Source organism: Camarhynchus parvulus, chromosome 1A (assembly GCF_901933205.1).
Source record: "Camarhynchus parvulus chromosome 1A, STF_HiC, whole genome shotgun sequence".
Taxonomy (NCBI): Eukaryota; Metazoa; Chordata; class Aves; order Passeriformes; family Thraupidae; genus Camarhynchus; species Camarhynchus parvulus.
In genome coordinates this window covers 56,940,985-56,964,069 of record NC_044586.1, presented here as the reverse complement: position 1 = coordinate 56,964,069, position 23,085 = coordinate 56,940,985, and the positions used below count along the sequence as shown (strand labels likewise).

Sequence of the window (23,085 nt, the reverse complement as noted above, 5' to 3'; positions counted from 1 at the left end):
CCTCTGAGTAAGTTACTAGAATACATAGTTACTGCATAGTTACATGATGATACAATAGTTACATGATGATGCAATAGAATTAAGGTAGTTTGGACACCTTACCTATACATTTCTTTACTGATTTAGGATCTGAAAAATTACTTTATAGCTTTATTATTCTACCTACCTTTGCAATACTTGAAGGATACTTGCAACAGCATTTTGCAAACTGCTAAAAATCTTATAAAATCACATTTTTTCAACATGGTTTCATGTTAGAGAAAAAAGAGAGTTGTTTTTTTCTTCCTGATTGTATCATCCTAAGCTCTTCATAAACACAAATTAAAACTTGCTAATTTCTACTTTGCTATTCTTTCATCATTTAAGTGAAAGCAGTTTCTTTTTTATGCACCAGCTGAATTTTACAGCTAACACTAGCAAAGTCATCACCTATTAAATTCAAGAACAATACATGAATGCTTTCAGTAGAAAACACAGGCATAAGTAAGATTTAACCCTGGATTCAAAATTTTTGTCTATATCTCCGCAGACTTAAAGTGGGAATATTGAGTTTCATCTCAGAATTCTACTTTACAGCAAGAAGAATATTGCAACTATTTACTACTTACAGTTTAGATGCTGACCATTTGGCCATTTGCAATTAACTTATTTTGATTTAGTATCAAAAAGGTAGCTACCAGAAATTAACAGATTACTCCCCTTGTCAAAGAAAGGAGAAAAAAAAAAGAGAGGAAGCAATCATGAAAAAGAAATTGTAATACCATAAAAATCACTAGTAATCATTCATGCACAGTTAATTATCAAAACATGCCCCAATTCTTATTAAAATAACATACTCACAGCTAGCTCACAATCCCTGTTTACATTCCAAGTGCTTTACAACTGCATGTTTCAATAATCTTACAAGGACTTATTCCTCTGTGCAAACAGAGCATTACAAAATATCAAACTTGTTGCAAAACTGTTGATGAGACTGAATAAAATAATCTCTACTAAAATCTCACAAAAATGATATGCTATACAAAAAAACCCCCAAAGAACTAAAGCATTCCTTCCAGGTGAATATTTTTTCATTGCAAAAAAAGAAAAAGAAAGAGGAAAAGAAAGAGGAAAAGAAAGAGGAAAAGAAAGAGGAAAAGAAAGAGAAAAAAAGAAAAAAAAAAAAAAAAAAAGAAAAAGAAAAAAGAAAAAAAAAAAGAAAAAAAAGAAAAAGAAAAAGAAAAAGAAAAAAGAAAAAGAAAAAAAAAAAAAGAAAAAGAAAAAGAAAAGAAAAAGAAAAAGAAAAAGAAAAAGAAAAAGAAAAAGAAAAAGAAAAAGAAAAAGAAAAAGAAAAAGAAAAAGAAAAAGAAAAAACATTGAAATAACACAGCACTATTTTTTCCAGTTCTATTGTCAACTGTTATTTCACACACTTGAATTGCATTTCACTTTATTAAAAGTTACAGAACAAAGTACATTTCAATGACTGGATTACAGTGTTATCACCATGACATCTGCATACAAGAATATAAGGATCTCCTCAGGTCACATGCACGGATCTGACTGCATGGCTCTCAGTTATATTAAGAAAACTTCAAGATTTTACAAACTCCAGACTTACACAAAAAAGGAATGTTCCCATTTTCAAAACAGTGAATATTCTGAAATTTTAAGAAAGATTTGGGACATGTAAGGCGAGCGAGATCATTCATGATGGGAGCTATGCTGCTGTTAATGAAAACTTTGCCCTTTATCTGCCTGTGCAGAGTGCTGAACACACATACCAAAGGAACTGTAAGCAGTCAGTAGGCCAGACACACCAAAACTCAGGACACTTTAAGCAAACAAAACCTTAATCATTTACCACACTTCTTGAGTCCTTCAAACAGATTCTAATGATTTGCAAGCTCCCATCATCTTCACATTAGGCATATCTGAAGCACTTACACAAAGCAAATCAGGCAAGAGGTCACACCAGTAGGCAGGACACATCCTCTGAAACTTCAGATGATACATTCCCACACCCTGCCACCCTACCACCTCCCCTGGCTCCTCCTGCCCATCCTACTCCATGGTAATTTCCACTCACCCCTAGCCCCCTCCAACCTTTCACTTGCTCAAACCCCTCTAAATAAAACAAAGCTATGACCATATGACCAAAAAAAAAAAAAAAAGCCAGGAGCAACTCAAAACTATGTAAAAGAAGAAAAGACAATATTACACACCACACCACAAGCAAGTTCCTTGCTGCAACACGTCTCTCTGAATACACTCTGAGTCAATTTGCTTTCTTAAAAAGAAAATAATTAACTGATACCTGTTAAAGAGAAGGGAAGGCTCCTTCAAGCTATGGAACACACAGTAGCATCAAACTGCTACTCTGCCAGCTCCTTTGATCTAAACACAAATTCTGAAGAAAAAGAACCCCACATTTCAAAGTTACCAGAGGTTTCAGTACACAGGTTAGTGGAGTGCAGTACACAGATATTCCTGTATACATTGTATACTCCAAGGCAAGCTTTGCCAGTGCTGTCTGACAGCACTGGATTTTGCTAAGTACCTACATTTGGTTGACTTCAAGAACAGCACATTTTAAAAACAATTAAACAAAACAAGAACAGTAAGAAATAAAGTACACATATTCTGATGACAAAATCCCTTCTGTAAGACAGTCCTTAAGACAGGCACTTGCTGGAGAAACCAAAAAGCAGTTTTCTCTCCTCAGAGAAAGGGAAATTAAAATGTAACTGTTCCCATAGCACCAGTGTAAACCTGTGGCTGGTCAGTCTCCAAGTTCCCACATACATACCTGGTCCTCCATCACCTTTCATAAAAATATCAGTGGTAAGGAGGATGTAGCTCCCATGTAGATACAACTAGCTATGTTGTGTAAATAACAAGATCTATGTCTAAGGTGAATATTATTGAAAACATATCATGTGTTGCAATTTTATGCAGCAATTTATTTATTTTTATTCATCTCAGCTTCACACAATCTCCATATGCAGGTGCATTTAACCATAGCACTCCAGCAACACAACTAGAGATTTATCTTACATGTCTGGAGCTAGTCACTTGGCCTCTCCATGTTTCTCTGTTTCTCCATCTGTGATGCTTCATAGAAAGCTTGAGAGGTTTAATTTATTATGCAGCCTGCCAAGTGCTTTAGAGAAGTATGTTACTAAAGCATTAAAACTGTTTGTTGGTTCTGAAAGAGTAAATGGTTAACCAAACCAAAATGTAACCAACAATATCCCTAAAAGGTGGCTGCACTTTTAAAATGCAGAAGTATCATGTTTACTTTATTTGCCTTTATAGAAAAAAGCCTCCATCCTTTAGGTATTTTATTACATTAGAACATCAGGAGATCTGATTTTCTTCTGAAGCCCCTTTCCATCCATTTACTGTCACACTCCCAGAGGAGGTGATAAGCAGAGAGAAGCAAACCAGTAATGCCAAATCAAAGTGACACGTGCCCAGCCAGACTCACTGTCCAGAGGCCACAGGGAAAGATCTCCACTAAGGAATCAACAATGTTTAACTGACAGCAGATGCCAGCTACAGGTTGCCTGCTCAGGGCAGGAAACAGTTCAGATGCTAATAAAGACAAGGGCCAACTGCTCCCAACCAACACCTGCAAGACAATATACTAAATACTGACAGTAAATATATTTAAGCCCTAGACATCTCTCAAACCAGTGTGTCACATGAAGTTTTGTATCTATACAAACCCCAGGTATAGGCTTTTGCTCTTTTTCAATTGTTGTTTTTACTGCAATATCACTGAAAGAATTCTCAGGAAGCCATTTCTGGCAAGCAAAACAGTTATCCTAAAATATTGATAATGGACAGAGATTGTCATAAAATACCAGTAATATAAAATACAGATATATATCTACCAACTCCCAAACACTAGTTCCACTTACGGGTTTCAAATATATACTTTTATAGCAAAAACCAGTTAAAGAGGCAGCTGGAACAAAATAAGAAACTCAAAAGAGAAATAAATAAAAAACTATGATTTCTTGTAATCTTTTAAAAAATCATTAAAATATGACTAGCAAAATAAGACAATCTCAAATGTATCACAGATTAAAACCAGTTTTCATTTAGGCAAAAGAGCACCAGCATACTGTAAAACAGTCGTAATATTAGATCAAGGAATGTAAGTGATACCTTGAAAGAAGGTAATTTTGAATCACCAGATACTTAACAAAAATCTTGAAACCCAGGAGCAACGATTATTCCAGACAATTTTCTAAATATATGAATGTATATGTACACATGTGCATATATTTTTAGGAAATCTGCCTGCAGATTTTCAGCATATAGCAACACTCCAGAGTCATCCCTCATCTTAATTCAGCTAACTTTGTTGTGTGCTTTGTCTTTTTCAGACTGCAAATGTATATTTGTACTGCACTTTGCTGCTAGTGTATCCAGCACACAATTTAAAAGATGGCCCGATGCAACTGTCAGGATTCTGCACCAGCTCTCTGCATCCTTAAGCTCCCACATCAGCTCAAAGTATTTAAATCACACACTTCCATATCCACACTGCAGAACCTCTCTTGTCTGTAGCATACTGAGGAGTCACTACAGTAAAAATAACATTTGTTTTCCTCCTGACAGGTCAGCGTGGCTCTCTCTCAGCAGGTGACTTGCAGTAAGAAAGCAGAGTTTCAGTTCCATCAGATGCACAGAGATGGACATATCTTCTGGAGCCAGCACCTGACCTATGTGCCATATCCAGAATACAGTGTTTAGCAAGTTAGCAGGCTTCTGCACATTTCAGGACAGGAACTCTTCTGGTATGACTGCTGCCATTTGTCTCTTGCAGAATCAATCAGTGACATTTTGGCAAGGGGAGTGGGGAAGAGAGGAAGGGCTTTTTGTAATCAATAGACATCAGATGGAAACACATGGCTCAAGATGCCTTGCCTTTTGTAGGTAGGCCACTGATAAAAAAAGCCAAGAAAATGCCCTGAATAGTTTGGTGCCGTCATGTGCTATATGAGGTTCTGAAGCTCGGCATCTTCTTTCTTATGAAGCAAGCACAACTTCAGTAAGATGACAGTCCTAATCCATTTAAACTTTGAGACTGTGCCATGACAATGCAGAGCACGATTTTGTTCAACAAGTACTTTTTTCCTGTAGAAAGCAAATGAGAAGTAAGAACTTTGGTGCTCTTAACTTCCAGCTTGAGTGACAGCCATGATGGAAAGTACCTCACAGGAAGGTGAAGCCTTGAGCTTTCTACAGTACCACTGAGGTTCCATACATTTTAAAGATCTCTATCCAACAGCAACAGTGATACAGATCTGCCTAATACACAGCCCAGCAAACCATTGCCTGGGCTGGACACACCCTGCCAGCAGAGTAACTTTATCTATTTCCTCCAATTTTTAATGAAGCTCTCCCTCCTGCAGTGTTTCAAGTCTCCTTCTTGAATTCTTGCTTTCATATTAGAAATCACCCTTTTTAGTACCTTTTGTTAGAGCAAATATCATCTTTTGTTGTCATATTTGCCACAGTTTCAAATACAATTTACCTGAATGTAGGTATGGATTAAATGATGCTGGGAAGGTTAAGCAGACCAATCATCTGATTGATCTTAGCATGGCTGTTAATATTCCACAGCCCTGCAGCAGATCCTGACCTAATCCAACATTTGCTGGGTAACAGGATACATCTATTGAGGAGACCATAACAAGGTCCAAACATTCAGTCCAGCTCATTATAGAAGAAACATTAAAGGTGACTCCAAATATAAACTTCTAAACATTTTGTAAATACTCAGCCAAAAACTGATGGATCAGATACCCATCAAGCTGTGCAACACTGTCACAGGCAACAACAAGGAACTGAAGAAGACCAAATTTCCTGAATCTTTAGAATCTCCTCATGGTATCACTACAATGTAGCACAGAATACTTGTGACCCTGTACACTCCCTGCCAGAAAAAGCCCACATGAACTTCAAAGTTCACATGGTTCTACAACAGAACACATACCAACACATACTTGGAGCAAACCTCATTGTCCAATTTACAGTTTGTTTTAGCCCTTCCAACTGCAGCAAAACTAACAAGAAAGTCTATCCCACAGTACTGAAATTCTTTAGTTTTTGTTGGGTGTGTAAGCCCTAAATCCTGATAAAATTTAATATTGCCTATTTTCTTTTTTAGAACACCAATTCACGCTCTCTTTTTTACAATTTTTGGAGGCAGCAATACTGGTAAGGGGATGAGGGTGAAGAATTTATAAACTTAAGATGCAGCACATTTGCTCTTCACTTATTTTGTATACAGTGTTTACAAAAGTTATAGAACTACTGATGTTGGGAAAACCTCTAAAAGCAGGTGCTTCCTTTAACCCCACAGACACATTTCCCATCTAAGTTCAATCTACCTTATACCAGCACTGATTTGCCTTGCTGTCAGCACAACCAAGAAAAACCATGACACTTTCTCTCATACTGGTGATGATTTTACAAAAAAGAGGCAAACTAAATGATACAAATACCAACATCCTTCAAACAACTTCTACTGACTCTTTTGCAAAACTAGGATAAAATGAGTTCTGATACAATTCATTAGAAATAACAGAGCCTTTTAATCTACCACAAAGATTAACCTGCTATATTCTCATAAATCCATGGCCAAGAAGGCAGCACCAGGGAAAACCTGCTGACAAAGATTGTTTTGTTTTGCAAACAAAGTTGAAGAAGGCATTTGGGTCCAGCCGTCAATTACCTGACCTTACAATGAGAAGGCACAAACTACCTGCAATACTTCTGAAAAGGCCCACAATTACATTGGTAAATGATTAAGTTATGCTTAGAATTAATGACTGGAGGGATAGCAGTGGTTTTGATTACCAGAAATACACAAAGCGAGATTGGAAAGCGTTACTTCCTCTTTTACCTGCTGTTAAAGGACAGCCTCTTCTCACTCACCACATTAGAAAGCTTTTTATCTTTCACATGAACTTATTTTTTTAACAAAAGCAGCAGTAACAACGTATGAAATTTTAGGGAGTTAGAACAAAAATCTTCCTTATGATCTGAACTGACTTTCTATGATAAAACAGGCCACAGAATTTAACCATATTATTTTAGCCTCAATCCCAAGCCTTCTGGATGGCTAAAGCCCTGTGTGCTTCCAGGGAAAGGCCCAGGGTGTTACGCGAGGATTTTGTGCAACAGAGTCTACTACACCCCTTGATAAACTGTTCCTATTTAATTGTATCATTAGAAAACTACATCTTATTTCTAGTCTGAACTGATTTAGTTTCAGCTTTCAGCCACGAGAATCCCCTTAATCTACCTGACAAAGAACCATCTAAGTGTCAGATACCTTTGCCTTGACTAAGTACTTACAGACTTATCAGGTAGCCTCTACTGTCTGTTGATAAACTAAATTGACTGAGCTTCTTAAATCTTCCATTCTAAAGCTGATTATCCAGGCCTTAAATTAATGTATCTTTTTTCTGAACTCCTTCCAGTTTTTCCAACACCAGCTGCGGACATGAGAACTGGGATACAACACTTCACTGAAGCAGAGTAAAATGTAGCAGTATTCACCTCCCCCTACTCTCCCAGTCATGCACTTTCAGCCTCCTTCAAGACCACTTCACAAAAGGAGTAACACTGCAATTAATCAACCCTCAAAAGCAATTCTTCCATCTCTGCTTATATTCTATCTAGTTCTTCCAAATACAAAAAATTCAAAATGGACCATGACCAAGTTTACATGTTTATTGTAAAGAAAAAATATGTATTTTTAACCCAAATTGCCAAAGCTGCAAGAATGATGAAACATACAAACTCAGTAGCTGTATTTTACAACAGAAAATTTGCAGAGAGAAAGATTATACTGCAATCATGTAATAGTTACCCAATTTAAAGCTCTCTCTTTAAACCACTATTTAATTCAATAAACTGAACATTTCCAGCCTATTTTGCACTATGGAATTCTGATGCTCACTTATATATTCACCTCTTGAGGTGCTGGGTGGTCACAGCAGGTTTTATTCTCAGCAAAATCTGGTGGGCACAACGAAAAATTGCTTCAGGCTAAAGCCAGTGTTCTTCCAGACAAAAGGCAGAGCTGCAGGCTAGTCATGGAGGATTTGCTAATGTTATAAATCTATCCATGTAGTGAAAATTACTTGCCAGTTATAATCTTTAATTATTACTGTATCACCAGCTAGTTCCCCTTTCTATCCTGGATGAAAAAGAAACCTGAGTAAAATCATGAAGTATCTAGGATGACCATTTTCACAACACAACAAAAAGAAAAATGCCCCCAAAATCCAATTAGAGATTATAAGTTCATATCCTATCACATCTAATAAAGTCCATGGTCTTCACTGGTAGAGTGGGTGCAGAAAAGGTGATGGTAATGTTTGCACAGCAAAGGAGCAAGCAACCTAGCTTCTGGAGCAGCAACATCAAATTCTGCCTTAAAGTAATTTAAAAATTATTGAAAGGCACTATACTAGAATATGTGGTGATTTGGTAAAATATGGTGAATTACTGCGGGTTTTTCCCGTAACAAGAGCTGACCTATTCTTCTAAGTGTGGCTTGAGTAACTGTACTTTGAGAAAAAGATAAAACCCAGCAATGTATTTTGAAGTATGTCAGTCCTTACTTTAATGTAAGTAAATGTAATGTAAGTAAAATTTGGTGTAATGTAAGTAAAGTAATGTAAGCAAAATTTGGTGCCAATGGCAGCATCGACTTTGAGAAACAATAAACAGAGTGCTACTCACTAAAGCCTGCCACAATCTGTCATAGGGAAAGGTAATGTGCTCTGGTATTTTGCTTTTTCTCTCCCCCCCCCCATAAATAAATACATTTTATGTGCCTGTATTCTCTTTGTAATCTAGAAATAAGGCATTTTCTCTTTCGAAATTGTTATGCAATAACATTCTTCAGTGAGGACTGGATTACACCCCATCAGTACAGAGTAGGCTTTCAGTGTTCTTTCAGTTAATTCCAGTGCAGGTATGATTAGTCTTTCAGCAGCAGCAGCCATGTTTGCCCATCCTCTTTCAGTGACAAAAAATTTCTACACATAGGTGGTAGGACACCTTGGGTCTCTTTACAAAGAGAGGTGATCTATAAACATCAGTAATCAACTTGTTTCTTCTTGTGACTTCTTCCCATCCACTCAACCCCTCTGCCTTTCCTCACATTGACCTGAATCCTATTTCATACACTTCCTCTGGATATATACACATTGGCCTGATTAGTACTCAAAGCAGCTTCCATAGAATGTTTTTGAACACAGGGAAAGTCTCTCTCATAACCTCACAGTACTAAAATGAGCAAGCTCTTAAAAGCACTTGCTCTGTGTACTGTTTTCATAGCACACTATGCTTGCACACGGTATGTCAGAAATCTGCCATGGAAAGCCCACATTCAAAGGGGTTCTCCTAAAAAAAAAATCTAAACTTCAGAGAAATTTGGACACAACAGGGTCATTCTAAAGCTGATAGTTGAGAACAAGAGTCAAAACTGTTTAGAATTTTGCATGCCACTTACCCTCCAAGCCTGTAATATACAAACAAACAGGCAGAAAAGAACTAATACAGAAGAAAGAGTGTAAAAGAACGACAAATGTTGTTGCATACACAATGTGTTAGTTTCTCTTCACTTTTTGCCTAGTAGCAAAACTAGGGCACTATTCAAGAGAACAGATGAGGCTGAAGCCTAATAATAAAGGCAATGTTTAAGTATTTGGAGAACAGAGGTCATGTTTAGGGAACAGAGTTAAGAAAGATTAAGATTTATCTTTCAATATTTATGTTATTTTTGCAGTCTGGCAATTACAATCAGTTTTGCTTTCCAGCTCCGAGACAGTAAGACAATATTAGTAAAACAGGGAGAGTTTATTTTTACAAATGAACTGCTTTCACTAGAAATCTGTTCTGTATGCTACTTTCCTGTGTGCTATACTATCAGCTTTGATGCCTCCTTCCTCCACATCAACTAATTATTCTCTACCTCCTTCAAATTCCTCCTTAAAATAGCTTACTGCATGAAATTTTTCAACATTCATAGACTGATTTTTGTCTTCACAACATACACTGCTTATGGTTTTGTCTGAAATGTATTGGAAGCTCTGGGAAATGCAGACCATATCTTCCTGTTTCAAAGCTAACACTTACATATGTTACATAATTTGAACACATATATGACACATTTCTTTAGAACTTCTCCAAATACACGCTTGATTACAAGGAATTTAAAAAAAACTCAAATGAAAAGCCTATAAGAACTCCCACAGAGGATACACTCTTACCTTCCAGGAAAGGGATAAAAGTTTACAATACCTTTGATTTGCCAAGGAGCTTGGAAAACAAACAGTCAGAATAGTGACAGGTATCCTGAAAAGCTGGAAAGAATAATAAATGCCACAAAATAAAACTCGTAGCATTCCCTCCTTGAGCAATGCAGTCAAGAATAATTTTTCTTGATGAGCAAGAAGCCCAAAAATATGTAAAGCTGCATTACCTCTTTCAAAATTTAAATACCTAAAAGGCTTGGTAATGTTCACACCCAGTGTGTTGTGAGTTATGAGAGAAGCCGAAGAAAACTTACACCAAGCACAGAATGTTCAAAGACTCTATTAAAAGCGCTATACACACAGCTCACCATAATTTCAAGAGCTGAAACATTTTTTCTCCCATTTCTCCTCATGTTTTTCCACTGCCATGCATCCAGTTTCTTAATATATTTGCCCAAGGTTCTCCAAGTCTTCTAAAAAGCCAAAAATATAGCAAAAGCATGAATACAATCAGAAGCACAAAACTTCATGATAGTGCACAAAAAAAACCAACCACCTGAGAGACCCTGAAGAGAAAATCTGAGATTTTTTTTTTCCTGTTTTCTCAGCACGTCTGCATGGTGACGTGTATAAGCTGCTGGGATGACTGAACATTGATAACATACAGGGACATGCAGAAAGTTGCTTGGGAAAGGCAGGCAAGGTAATGAATAAAGCCTTCTAAGTCAAAGAATCAGCTCAATGCTCTGCGCATGAAGGAACTAATCTCTCCCACAGCATTTTCCTCTTCTTTAAACAGTTGTTTAGATCTACTAAAGAGATGTGAAAACCTGAGATTACCTTCTTAGACACTGAATGACATGAATGACAGCCATTCCATTTAACCCCTCTAAAATTACTGTCCTGCTTTCTCAGAGAAAAAAACAAAAAGTGCTGTATCATAAAGCATGCCTGCCTGTAGCATGTAGACAGGAACAAGCTGCTTTGCCCTGCGAGACAAGCACAAGCCATACACCCATGGTTACCGCAGCACCGCGCCCGAGCTCTCACCCTGATACACCCCGAGCAGTACCACATTACCCGGGGCCCAGTCCACGATAATGCAATCCCGTGGCCTTGGCTCAGCTCTGGAAGCAGGAAGCACAAGTCAGTTTCAGTATGTGACAGATCATGTAGACATAAGACTACTATGATGCACTGCAGGAAGGAACAGAACTACTACTTTCATGTCCGTCATGCTATGTGATAGATATGACCACACACTCTTCTCTCTCCTTGAAGAGTTTTTTTTTTTCTGTGATGGTTTTTGCTCTGCTTGCTAATACTAGGTCCAACTCCACCAATCCTGTACTCACTCTTGTCTTAAACATCCATTTTCTTTGCTATATTCTCGCCTGTCCTAGAATTTGCAGTGGAAAAGAGAACCAGTCTGAAAATGAGGTTATCGCACATTTTCTCTCTCTCTCTCCTGCTGCTTACTAATCTGTGCCATTCCTCTCAGTTGAGCTGAACTCACACCTGCAATTTCAGCCTTTTTTCTTCCTACTTTTGACTCACTCCTCAAACCTCTTCTTTTGTATCTATTTCTTTCTCAGCAATAGAATGCAAATATTTATTCCAAGAGAAAGGGAGAAAACATAATAACCATTTCACATTCTCCCTTCCCACTCTCTTTCTCTCCCTTATAGCTCTCCCTTCTTCCTTGTACAATAGATGTAAAACACATCTGTTCCACTCTCTCCTTGGCTCACCCTCATCAGCCCATACCTCACATCTCCTTTCTCCCCCCGCTCTGACAGAACAGCAGAACAGTCAATCGGTCTTTCCTGTGTTTGGAAATCTGCTTCTGACTCCTTGATTCTCTAACTACATTACTCTTCCTGTCCTTCTTTCATGTCTAAGCTTATTATGCTCTGTTTAATAACAAATTACACTTTTGTCTCTAACTTCAGTGAGTTTCCTTCATCTGACCCTTGCAATACAGTGAAACTATACTCACTAAAATGTCTAAAAACGTTTTCCTATTGCAACATAACAAATTCATCATTTCCATCACCCGTACTCCTTGTGTGTTCTTCACAAAAATTAGATGCCTTTCTCCTTTTGAAACTCTGTTTCTGACTTCCATTATTCTCCCCTCTCCTACTGTCCATCCTTCCTGTACCAATCCCTTCACAGAGTATTGGCAGGCTCTTTATTCTTCCTTTGTCTTCTAGCAGGTCTTCACTGAGCTGTATCTTTTGCTGCTACTCTTATGTCTGAGAATTCTACATTCCTGAGAACAGTCCAAAATACAGCAGATTAACATCTAAACAAAAAATCTCATTCTATCTGACACCTCTTGCCACTGAGTAGCTGTTAGCTTCAGCTCAATACAGCCAGAACAGAATTTAGATCTCACCACTTCTATCCTCTTTTCTCCACCTCCTCTCTTGATCACCCTGGACAGCATAATCAACTTGTCCATCATTCAGGTATAAAATACTATGATAAAGTACTATGTCATCTTTGCCAGTAGCTTCTCTCTTAAACTGTTCATTCAGGTTACATCCACATCTGAATGCTTCTTCCTGGGCATCCCTAGGACAAAGTCTGCTATAAACATCTTCAGAATAAAGGTCTGTCTAGGGCTTCACCTCACATTAGTTATATTTTCTTATTTTCCATGTTGACAAACATTATCCTGCTTATTCACACTGTTTCTAAAGTTTCTTCTATATTGTCATACTGTTTTACTCTCTGCATCCTTCTATGCACAATCCTCCATTCCAAATTTGAATATTGGGAACAACTCATCTTTGTTTTCCAGGCTCCTCTGTTATGTACACTAAACTGTCCACATCCTACTTGCTGTCACACCATTTGCTCACATTTCTAGTTGGTTCATATTGTCAGTATCCATTTACAAAGCTTTCAACAATCAGCCTGTATTTTCACTCAGGCCAATTTCCACACCTGAATAAGGATACCTCCTAAGCTCTTGCAAAATTACTTCATTGCCATCCAAATATCACTTTAAAGCTTTCCTTGCTATGTTTCTAAGAAAGTCACTTCAGTCTAGGCTAAAGTCAACCATCTATCACATTGGGCAACTAAGTGCTTTTGTTTGTCAATATTAGAACTCCTGCTTCGTCACACATTCAAAAATTAGTTCTCTGCAGCACAATTGCACAACACAAGTGCACACCCTTCCTCCCTTTGCTGGTACCCTGCAGAGTAGCATCTAGTGCCTGATGGGGCTGCTAGGCATTAGGATCATGCAAATAACAATACTGCCTCCCTAGTTATTGCAGTAACAGATCAATTACTTAATATTCTTCCAGATCATTGTCCACTAACTATCTCCATTATCAGACCCAAACAAATAAGGTTTTGGCTGTGTCAGTGTTTGCTGTGGTGGCATGGGTCCAACAAACTTTTCAGATGTAAATCATCATATCATCCTGTCTCAGTAAGACATAACTAAGAGCAGCTTAAAAAAAAAACTGAATATGCTATCACTTGATAATCTACCTAATCTGCACAAGTACAAGTGGCCAGTCTGAAAGCCACCTAAGGACAGGATACTTATCAGAAATTAAAAAGTGAACACACATAATGATTTACATTTCTTTAAATCTCTGCTTCCATTCTGACCATTTCAGCTCAAACGATGACAAGCTCAAGTCACCTTATTCTGTTACCGGAGAACATCCAGTCCCATCCTTGTCTTGCTAGAGAAGAGAATTTTGATCCAGCAAACTTCTCAACAACTACTGATATGGCATTAGCAGTGTTCAATCCAAATATAACTGCAAATTCCCAGACTGTGCCTGCCCCCTATGTCTAGTCCTCTGCAGCAAGAAAAGGAAGAGAAAGAATGACTGGACAGAAAACATAAAACACTGTATAACAGAAACAAATATAAACAAAATAAAGAACATAAAGAAGATCACACAATCAAACCCCACGAACTCTTGCCCTTTGCCAGTCATTCTTATGTCTTGCTACTACTTCATCAGTACTTTTCTGTCTCTTCTGCTGCACACCTGCTCCCAGGGAACGGAAAGGGAAGCCAGCCTAACCCGCTGTGTACCATGCACAGCTCTGTCACAATACAACTGCTTCCGTTTCACAGATGATTCAGGAGGGGCCTGTGGACTAAGTGAAACTGCACTAGACAGATACTGGAACCAGCAGTTGTGCAGAACCTGGAACTTCTGTCAGCAAGCTCTTTGCTACTTCTGGCTGATGCTCCTTCTGATCTGGGAAAACTCCCCTTCTTTTTTTGCCAAACAGCACACACTTTGTAAATACATGAAGACAGAAATCCAGAAGCTGGAAGACCAAATAATTGTAAATTCTAATTACTGTTAGGAAAACAGAGAGACAGGAATTGTGTTGGGCTTAAGCACTGTATTATTAATACAACTCAGCAAAATATGAAATGAAATTACTGAATAATAAGCAAAACATTTCAGAAATAAGGAAGACATTTCTATAAGTACAAGACCAAGAGCAATCAGAAAGCTCACTTCCCCAGCAACATCAGCGGCTTCCAGGCACAATTCTTAATAAGCTATACAAAAAGTTATGACAAAACCAGTCCCTTAAAATCAACCATAGAATAGGACACAGAAAAGAAAAAGAGAAAAATTATTCATGCCATAGTTGCTTTTCCTCTGTTCCATATCAGTTTCAAGTAGCTGTGCTGGATTCTTGGTTCAATTTGAGTCAGCTTAGTCAGCTGCATAGCACTGCGATAAAAAACTGGGCCATTTTTACTCTCATGGCTTCTACCCTTCTCATCCAGCAAGAGAACCATCAAAGATTTCTTGCTATAGACTTCCTAATAGACCTCTGTCAAACACCCTTACTATGTCACCACAGCATTTGCCAAGGGGTTTTTTTGCACATTAATTACTTAAAGACACTAGCTTCACCGGGCATCCTGCACCATTAACTCCTCAATCAGCTTTTTCAAAGACAAGCTGAGAACTTCTGCACCAAGCTGAACTTGGAAGACAGAAAGATCCAGTAATTAAATCCATGCCCATACAAACCAGTTGCTAGTTATTCCAAAATCACTCTGAATAATGAATAGTCATGATAAACTTATAGTCATAGTCAGATAAACTTATACTGGAGTTAACTCTTCAAGCAATACTCATAGCAACAATACTATTTTTACTGAAGGTGATCTTTCTTAGTAATGCATGCAGTGACTACCTTTCACTTTGACTATGAGAAACTTATGCTTTCTGCCTACAGGACTCCTGTGATTCACAACTTCAAATGTAATTTGAAATGTTTTCCATAGGATTTTCCACTGCTTTCATCTCATTCATACACCTCAGCCTTGGTATAATGGCTAGTATTTTTATTTGCCCAAAGGTAAAACAGAACCTGATAATGTCCCTATTTTTAATTAACTAGAAAAAAAGGCCTATTTCAAAGAAATTACTCCCTTTCACAGTGGAAATGGTTCAGCTCTTGTGTAGTCTCTTTTTAACACACAGAAATCTATATTTCATCTATTACAAACTATTAACTAGTTTGTTAACAGAGGCAGATCAACAAGAAGACACACACGTGTTTTTATATCTAAATCAAAATTAGATACACAAAGTCATTTACTTTCTGTAGTGACAGCAGGGCTTGGGGTACCCTCTAGTAAACACATAAATTTCCCTCTTTCTCAAGTCTGGTTATAAATTACAACTAGTAGAAGGAATGTCAGAGACAGATCCTTAGTGACAGTGCTGTCAGTTGACAGGGAATCACACATGGTTTCCCCACACATAATCAAAAAAAGGTACCTTAAACTACAGGAGATCTAACCTCTTCAGAACAACTGTTGCACAAACAATGAATTTTATCAAGATATGTGCACCTAGCAAAATCAGATTTTTTAATGAAGTCATTTACAGTACGACAGTTATAGATACATATTCAAAAACATCAAAATCTTGATTCAAAACACAGAATGTCTGATCAGAGAGCTTTACCATTACTCCACTCCTTTTATCCAGTGTGTGGGTTGAAGAACTAAAGGACAGGTTTCAGAAAATAACTATGTAACTATGAAGATAAACTACAATTCTGACTAAATTTTCTGGGCGCTATCATACATAATGTTTCATTCTTCCTCTGTCATCATTCTTTGAAACACATTAAATGAGGTGACAGCCATAACCAGGAGACATGCCACCCCCTTGCAGAAGCTGTCCATATAAGAAAAAATAAAAATATCAGAGCCAGATATCATATATAGAACTGATCAGTCACTTATACACCAGAATGCACAGCAGAATTCAATTCCACTGTCATTTCTCATCCTAAACAAAGACCCCATGGGGACCACTGCTTACTGTTCTTATTCCCACTATAAAGAATGGTAAGAAAAAGTTTCTTACCATTGGCAGGCCACAGTTTTGTGCCCTGCCAATTCTCAGTTCTTTCATTCATCAAGCACCATGGAATATTACATTTGTTTAAGAATCAGTATCTCTGGAAGACTATTTTAGCTTACAGAGAAGAGAAAGAAAATTATACAACATTCAACCCTCTCTTTTGCCCACTGCAAAACCAAAACCAACCCCAAATCACCAACTATGGTGGTCTAAATTCAAGAACCTCACTTCCTTCTTTTGGAGCATGTGTTTACAACCTTGTTGTAATTTTCATTCCCTCTCAGCCCTTTCTAACCTTCCCTACCACCACAAAAAGGTGGAAGATGAAGGCAGTAAGTAAAATGAGAATGATTTTATTCTCTTTTGCTTAGTATTTTTATAAAGGAGACAAATAGGAGCACAGGCAAACCACTAATAAACAAAAAATAAATAATAATTAAATAAAAGTTAAGTCCAATCTCTATGCTTACATTAACCAGCTGGTTTTGTCTTCTCTTCTTTCACAATCTCCCCATAATAATTTTAGCTCTCTTCCTCTTGCTTTTCATAAAGTAGAATGTTGTATGTCACATCCTTTTTCCCCCTATAGAAGTGTTCCTTACCACCACCTAGCCTCCTTAACTTCTTATTTTTCTAAGAAGAACAATAAAATCATTAAGATATTTTTCTGAAGAATTAAAAAGATACTGAAAGCAAGACTAGCCAGTATTCCTTTAATTTTGTTCTTATGTTGCTAAAGGATTTATCAAAAAACTTTTCTGTCAGATATTTGTGGGGGAAGTCAAAATAGGAAAAAATATATTGTAAACAATCATCCAATAGATTTAAAACTCCAGTTTCCACGTGCAATCATAAAGTAAAATGGTCAAGTTTGGGGTGGAACAATAAAAATCTTGTAACATAAAACCAGAAAAACAATTAGAATTTTTTACATAACATTCTTAAAGTCAAACAATAATGAATCACTACGATTAGTGAAAAGATTACCTAAGACAAAACACACACATCATCAGATTGAAACTTCAATAATACAAACCCACTGAACTGGGAAAGTGAACTTGACTATGACACCAAGTACCCAGACACAGACCTAAATGCCACAGGTGATACTTAACTCTGCTGTAATTCATAAAGATTCAAAGGATATTTTTTCCTCCTTTACAGCCTGTGTTTATCTACAAACACTCACAGCAATCAATGCTTGCACATTACTAAACCAATTATTAATACAGGTTCTGTACACAAAACCAAAAACTTCCCATTCTTCCATTATTTTCTCAGATATTGTATAAAGTAAAACACAAGCCTCCAAAATTAATCTCTAATCATCTACAGGTTATGGCTCATAATAACAGAACACTGTACCTGCCTCAGGCACACAGTAACTGTGATGTTTTACAGAACACAAGCTCTCAAATACAGACTTCTTTTACTATGCCTGCTATCTGCAAGAAAATCTTCAATTCTTCAAATATGCCATTCAACCTTTTAAAATTCAACATAAATTCTAAATGCTGCTCTAATTCTGATAACCCCTCTTTTAGCTAAGCCGGTTGCTTGGTAGTGATTTGTCAGATAAGTTACACAATACTGTTTCTGTTTCCTGATTAGATAAGCAGATAAGTTTTGGGGTTTCTTTTCTGGCACAAACATTTATGTATAAAACTTCTCATTTTCTGTGAACACTTGGAACTTTGTAATCCCCTCTCTACAAAACTACATGCCAGTAAAAGTCAACCATGGACAGAATGCATTTGCTATAGGAAAACTCAGAGTAAGCGTCAGCATGCAAAAAGTAATTCTGTCTAGAAAACTGAACAAACGTTCAGGAAATTTCTCTCCCTCTATGCTGCCTACATATACACTGCAGAATAAAGGAAAGCAGTGGGCAATACTCCTGTCTCTTTACTTTTACCCCTAAGATGGGGCACAGGGGGCACACGGCCTCAGTGCATCTCTTGCATTACAGAAATGAACAGCACAGTGAGACTGTGAGCCCTCTGCCCAGAGATGCAAGCAGCAACCCCTTGGGCAGGCAGAGACTTGGCAGGCAGTGCTCCTATCCCCCACCTCCAGGAAATGCTGCCTCCCACATCCCCTCCTGGGCTAAAGCAAGGAAGAAGAGCAGCCCCACCACTCTAAACACACATGGTACACAACCAGAAAAGAGGCAGCAAAGCAGGGATCAAGCTAAGTGGAAGCACTTTTTGGCACCAAACACCATTGTTTTTCTACAAAACTGAAGTGAAACACCTTGTCATGGTCTGAAAACCAACATATTCCCACTCTTTAGCTTCCACCATGCTCTGCACACAGTTTCACTCATCTGAAAAGCCTTCTTGCTAAACTGCTTACAAAGGGATGGCTGCATTAACCTGGTCACATAACTAAAGATGAGGAAGTGCAGACAAATAATAAGTAAGTGCAGAGAGATCAGGTTTTACACTATCTTTATCAAACAGGACAGTAATTTTTGATACTTAAAATCCTGTCCATCTGTTGCCCCTGGTTACTTGATACAAGTAGGTTACAAGTAACATTTGATTTTTCTAAGACACCACTTACAATCTCCTGGCACCACAGATGCCATTAAAAAGGTCCCCTCAAGATGATAAGATTGTAAAAAAAAGGAGTTGGGTTTTGTTTTCAGAACTATCATAACCACAACCCTCATCTAGGAACGAAGCAGGCAAAAAATTTCAACATGTCGCACAACACATGAGCAAGGTCAGAGTAAAAGCACAAGCATTTCTGCAAATACATGAGAAAATTTCCTGCAGACCAATCCAACTCTTGAGTCTTCCCCCACCTTTACTAATAAGGACTGTGGGGCCCAAGGAAGATTTACAGTGAGTGTTCAGGCACACAGATGGGTGTGGTGAAAACACCTGTATTAACAGACTGCCTAAGTGAATACAGTAGATACATACTCATTTATTCAAACTTCATGGAAGTTCTTTCTAAGTGATCTAACACAAGTTACTACTTGAAAGCAATAACATCCCTAAGGCTTTTTATTTTCTAAATATAACAGTCAATTTTGGGTTTTTTTACACAGTATTATGACATAAGTACTATAAAAGCCAGTAAGTGCTTCACACCTGTCATGATCATAATGTCAGCAATGACATTATGCTTTGTTTGGAAGTAATTTTTCTGGTTAGTGAGTTTAAATAGATTTCCTTTGATGGAGTCTCTGACCCCCCCAAAACCCAAACAAGACTAGAACTGATAATTTACACTGAATCTTTCTAGGAAACAATTTGCATACTATGTATAACTAAGGAGTAGAGATGCTTCAATCTTTATGTCCCATGCTTATAACAGGAATTTGTGTTCAAGGACTTCTGCGCACAAAACATCTTATCTCAACAAATTAAGCTCCTTATGAAGGCACAACTGAAGTAGCAAAATTTTTGTTCAATTATTTTTGAATCAACATTACTGATATATGTACAAAGCCTTGAACCTTTTACCTATAAATACCTTCATGAAAATCCCAGTTCTGCTGCTAACTTATCTTTGGGCTGACAAAATAGAGAGGTTCAGGCACGTAAGAATCAAGATAGGAACACAATCAAACTTGGCACCTCTGTAAAGGTCTTTCAAAAAGAAAGTTTTATGGTATTTTAAATAACTTTAATGCATACTCCATGCAATTTTATAGTTTATTACACAAATCTACATTACCCATTAATTCATTCTTTTTTCAAGAGCTTGTTTAGAAAACATAAGATTCCTTTGAGCTGCCAAGATGCTCAAAATCGAACGCACGCGCAATGACAACTGTAATGTAATGAGAAACTTAACATCATTTCAGAATATATTTTATGACATTACAGGTAATAATGGGATTTCTCTCAGCATGAGTAAGTCACACCGAAGTTTCACTATGATGGGATCGTTCATTATGAACTGACTTCCCAAGAAGTATTTCCCGAGACAGCGAGGTTGTGTACATAAAGCACTTTCTTAATGAAACAGAAACAAAAACAAAGCTACTTGAAAAAGCATCCTGAACTATTTCACTAGTTGCATTAAGTGTTACCTCAACGTGATCTTCATGACACACATCACAAACAAAATGTTTCTCCTCTCACAGCTGACAGAGCTGTGACAGGCCTGGCATACTGGCAAATACCACTAACCTGGAGTTTGCCTGTTCACACTGATAGTACCAGAAGAAGTTATGGCCCAAATGACTAATTTTATTTGGTTTTGCATAATATGCATAGATTAGTGTAACCTAAGATAATATGTGATGCTGGCTGCTCAGTTGACTGTAGGTCACACTCAGCAGTGCAAGCGAAGAATAAAATGTGCTTTGAGCTAAAGTGAAAGAACTCAAAGATGGTAACAAACCCTTTCTTGCTGCAAGGGAAAACATCTCCACTAAGTTGCTAATAATAATAATATAATGTTTAAAGTTTATATGCTTATCTTCACATGACCAACTGGAATGTTGCACCAAGGGACAGGGTCTACAAAAAAATCCAATATGGCCACTGATGTGTAGCTGTCTTCTGCCTCAAAATTGTCTCATCTTTTACCACGTCTGTCAGTTGCGTGTATACACCTGTTATACCCTTACTTCAAAAGAAGTTGACAGTGACAGTCATCTGCATGTATCCAACCCTGAAACGTTCTTCACGGCAGAGAAACCCATATGCTATCAGACCACCCTGTCAAGGCCAAACCACAGTCATTCACAACCACCAAGAGTCAGACAGGTAGAGAGAGGTGTGCCAGCACTAGCCACTTACCTTCTTTATTAAGCCTCATAACCTCCCTGCTTTTTCCACCCTCCTTTCCAGTCTCTTCCAGATCTACACCTGCAGAAGAGAAGCAGAGTCAGGAAGCGCCGAGGGCCCTGAGGTGTGCATTTATTGTTTGGCGAGGGGAGGAGGAGAGGTGAGGAGGTGAGCAGTGTTTCTATTTGCAACAGCAAAAGCACAATGGTCGGAGCATCTGCCAGGCAGCGGAACCGCCGGGCCCCCCGCGGCAGCACCCTGGCCCCCCCCTCCCCGCCCGCGGCATCCTCTGGCCCCTCCGCGCATCCTCCCCCTCGCCCCCTTCCCCCACCGCGGCGCCGGCCCAGCGCCGCGGGGCAGCGGCACGGCAGGCGCGGCGCGGCGTGCGCCTCCCGCACACATGGCACGGGGGCTCGGCCGAGCGTCAGCTGAGCGCCCGGGGGGCGGCACCTCCCGGCCCCGGCGGGAGGGAGGGAGGGGAGGGAGCGGAGGGGGCGGCCCGGCCGGACCCCGGCCCCGCCCGGGGGAGCGGCGTGCGGAGCCGGACCGCGGCCGGTCCCTGCCCTTACTGTGCGGGGGGGCGGCGCCGTGCGCGTGCGGGGGGGCGGCCTCCCGCACCCAGGCGGCCCAGGGCTGGCCCAGGAACGCCTCGGGACTGGGCACGGGCCGCTCCAGGGCCGCCATGGCGCCGCGCCTGCTCCTGCCTCCTTGTTGCTTTTCCCGTTTCCTTCGGCGGCGGCGGCGGCGAGCGAGCGAGCGAGACACGGGATTCGAGAACGCCGCACGTCATCCTCGGGACGTTCCGCCGCCCACACGGGGGTAGTGTCAGCCCCTGCTCCCTATCAGATCGGGCTCCCCGCCGCACAGCGCGCATGCCCGCGTCCCCCGCGCCTGCGCCCCGCGCCGCCGGCACCGGGCCCGCGCCCGCCCCGAGGGGCGCCGGACCCGCGCAGCCCCCCGCGCTGCCCCTCCGGCCCGGCCCGGCGGAGCGGGGCCGGCGGCTCAGGAGCCCCGCCGGGAGGGCGCAGCCGCCGGCCGTGTGCGCCTCGGGGCTGCGCGCCCCGCGTCTCGCCGCGCCCGCAGTAAGTCCCTGGGACGGGCTCTCGGTAGCTGCGGCACGGCCCCTCCGCGCTCCAGCGCGGCCGCGGACCGGACCCGGAGTGCGGGGCTGGGGCTCCCTCGCTCCCCTGCTTCCAGCTGCGCTCCTGTGGATCACCTATAGCCACAACCACAGCCATTTTGTTATCCAAATACTGCCTGGTCTGTAGTAGGCTTCGTCTGTTTGCAAATGGGATTTTTCTCGTCTTGGTGTTCTAGGCTACGGTACAGCAGCTCTGAACTCGCAGGTCCGGCTTCTCTCAGACAATACCGAGGTTTTCATCTCGCTCTACATAACCTATGGGACATAAATGCTTTTAATTTAGGATAGTGTCATTTTTGCTTATTTCACCATTGAGGTAAGCATAAAAAATATCCGTGAACATTTTTATACTCAATATACCTGCTCTGGATTAGGAGTTTCAGCATGAGCCTGTTGCTTCAGCTCATACCTCTTAAGCCGAATATAAACGGTCCCAGTGGAGGATTTGGTTTTATTTAAGCAGCCTCACATATCCCTCACGTAGTGGCTTTCATACAGCTCTGCAGCCCCATTAGGGGTGGTGGTGA

General features: G+C 39.7%; 1 protein-coding gene across 3 annotated transcripts in view; it reads right to left on the bottom strand.

The window, feature by feature from the left end:
• Window positions 1-22,270, bottom strand: part of ATXN7L1 (ataxin 7 like 1) — a 111,670-nt gene extending 89,400 nt beyond the window's left edge. For all 3 annotated transcript variants that reach the window (XM_030961110.1, XM_030961108.1, XM_030961109.1), the window contains exons 1-2: window positions 21,987-22,270; window positions 21,430-21,498 (exon numbers count right to left, since the gene is read on the bottom strand). In XM_030961110.1, the coding sequence (XP_030816970.1) occupies window positions 21,430-21,498; window positions 21,987-22,101 (184 nt within the window). In that variant the 5' untranslated portion in view covers window positions 22,102-22,270. The remainder of the gene's footprint in view (window positions 1-21,429; window positions 21,499-21,986) is intronic.
• Window positions 22,271-23,085: the final 815 nt, after the last annotated feature.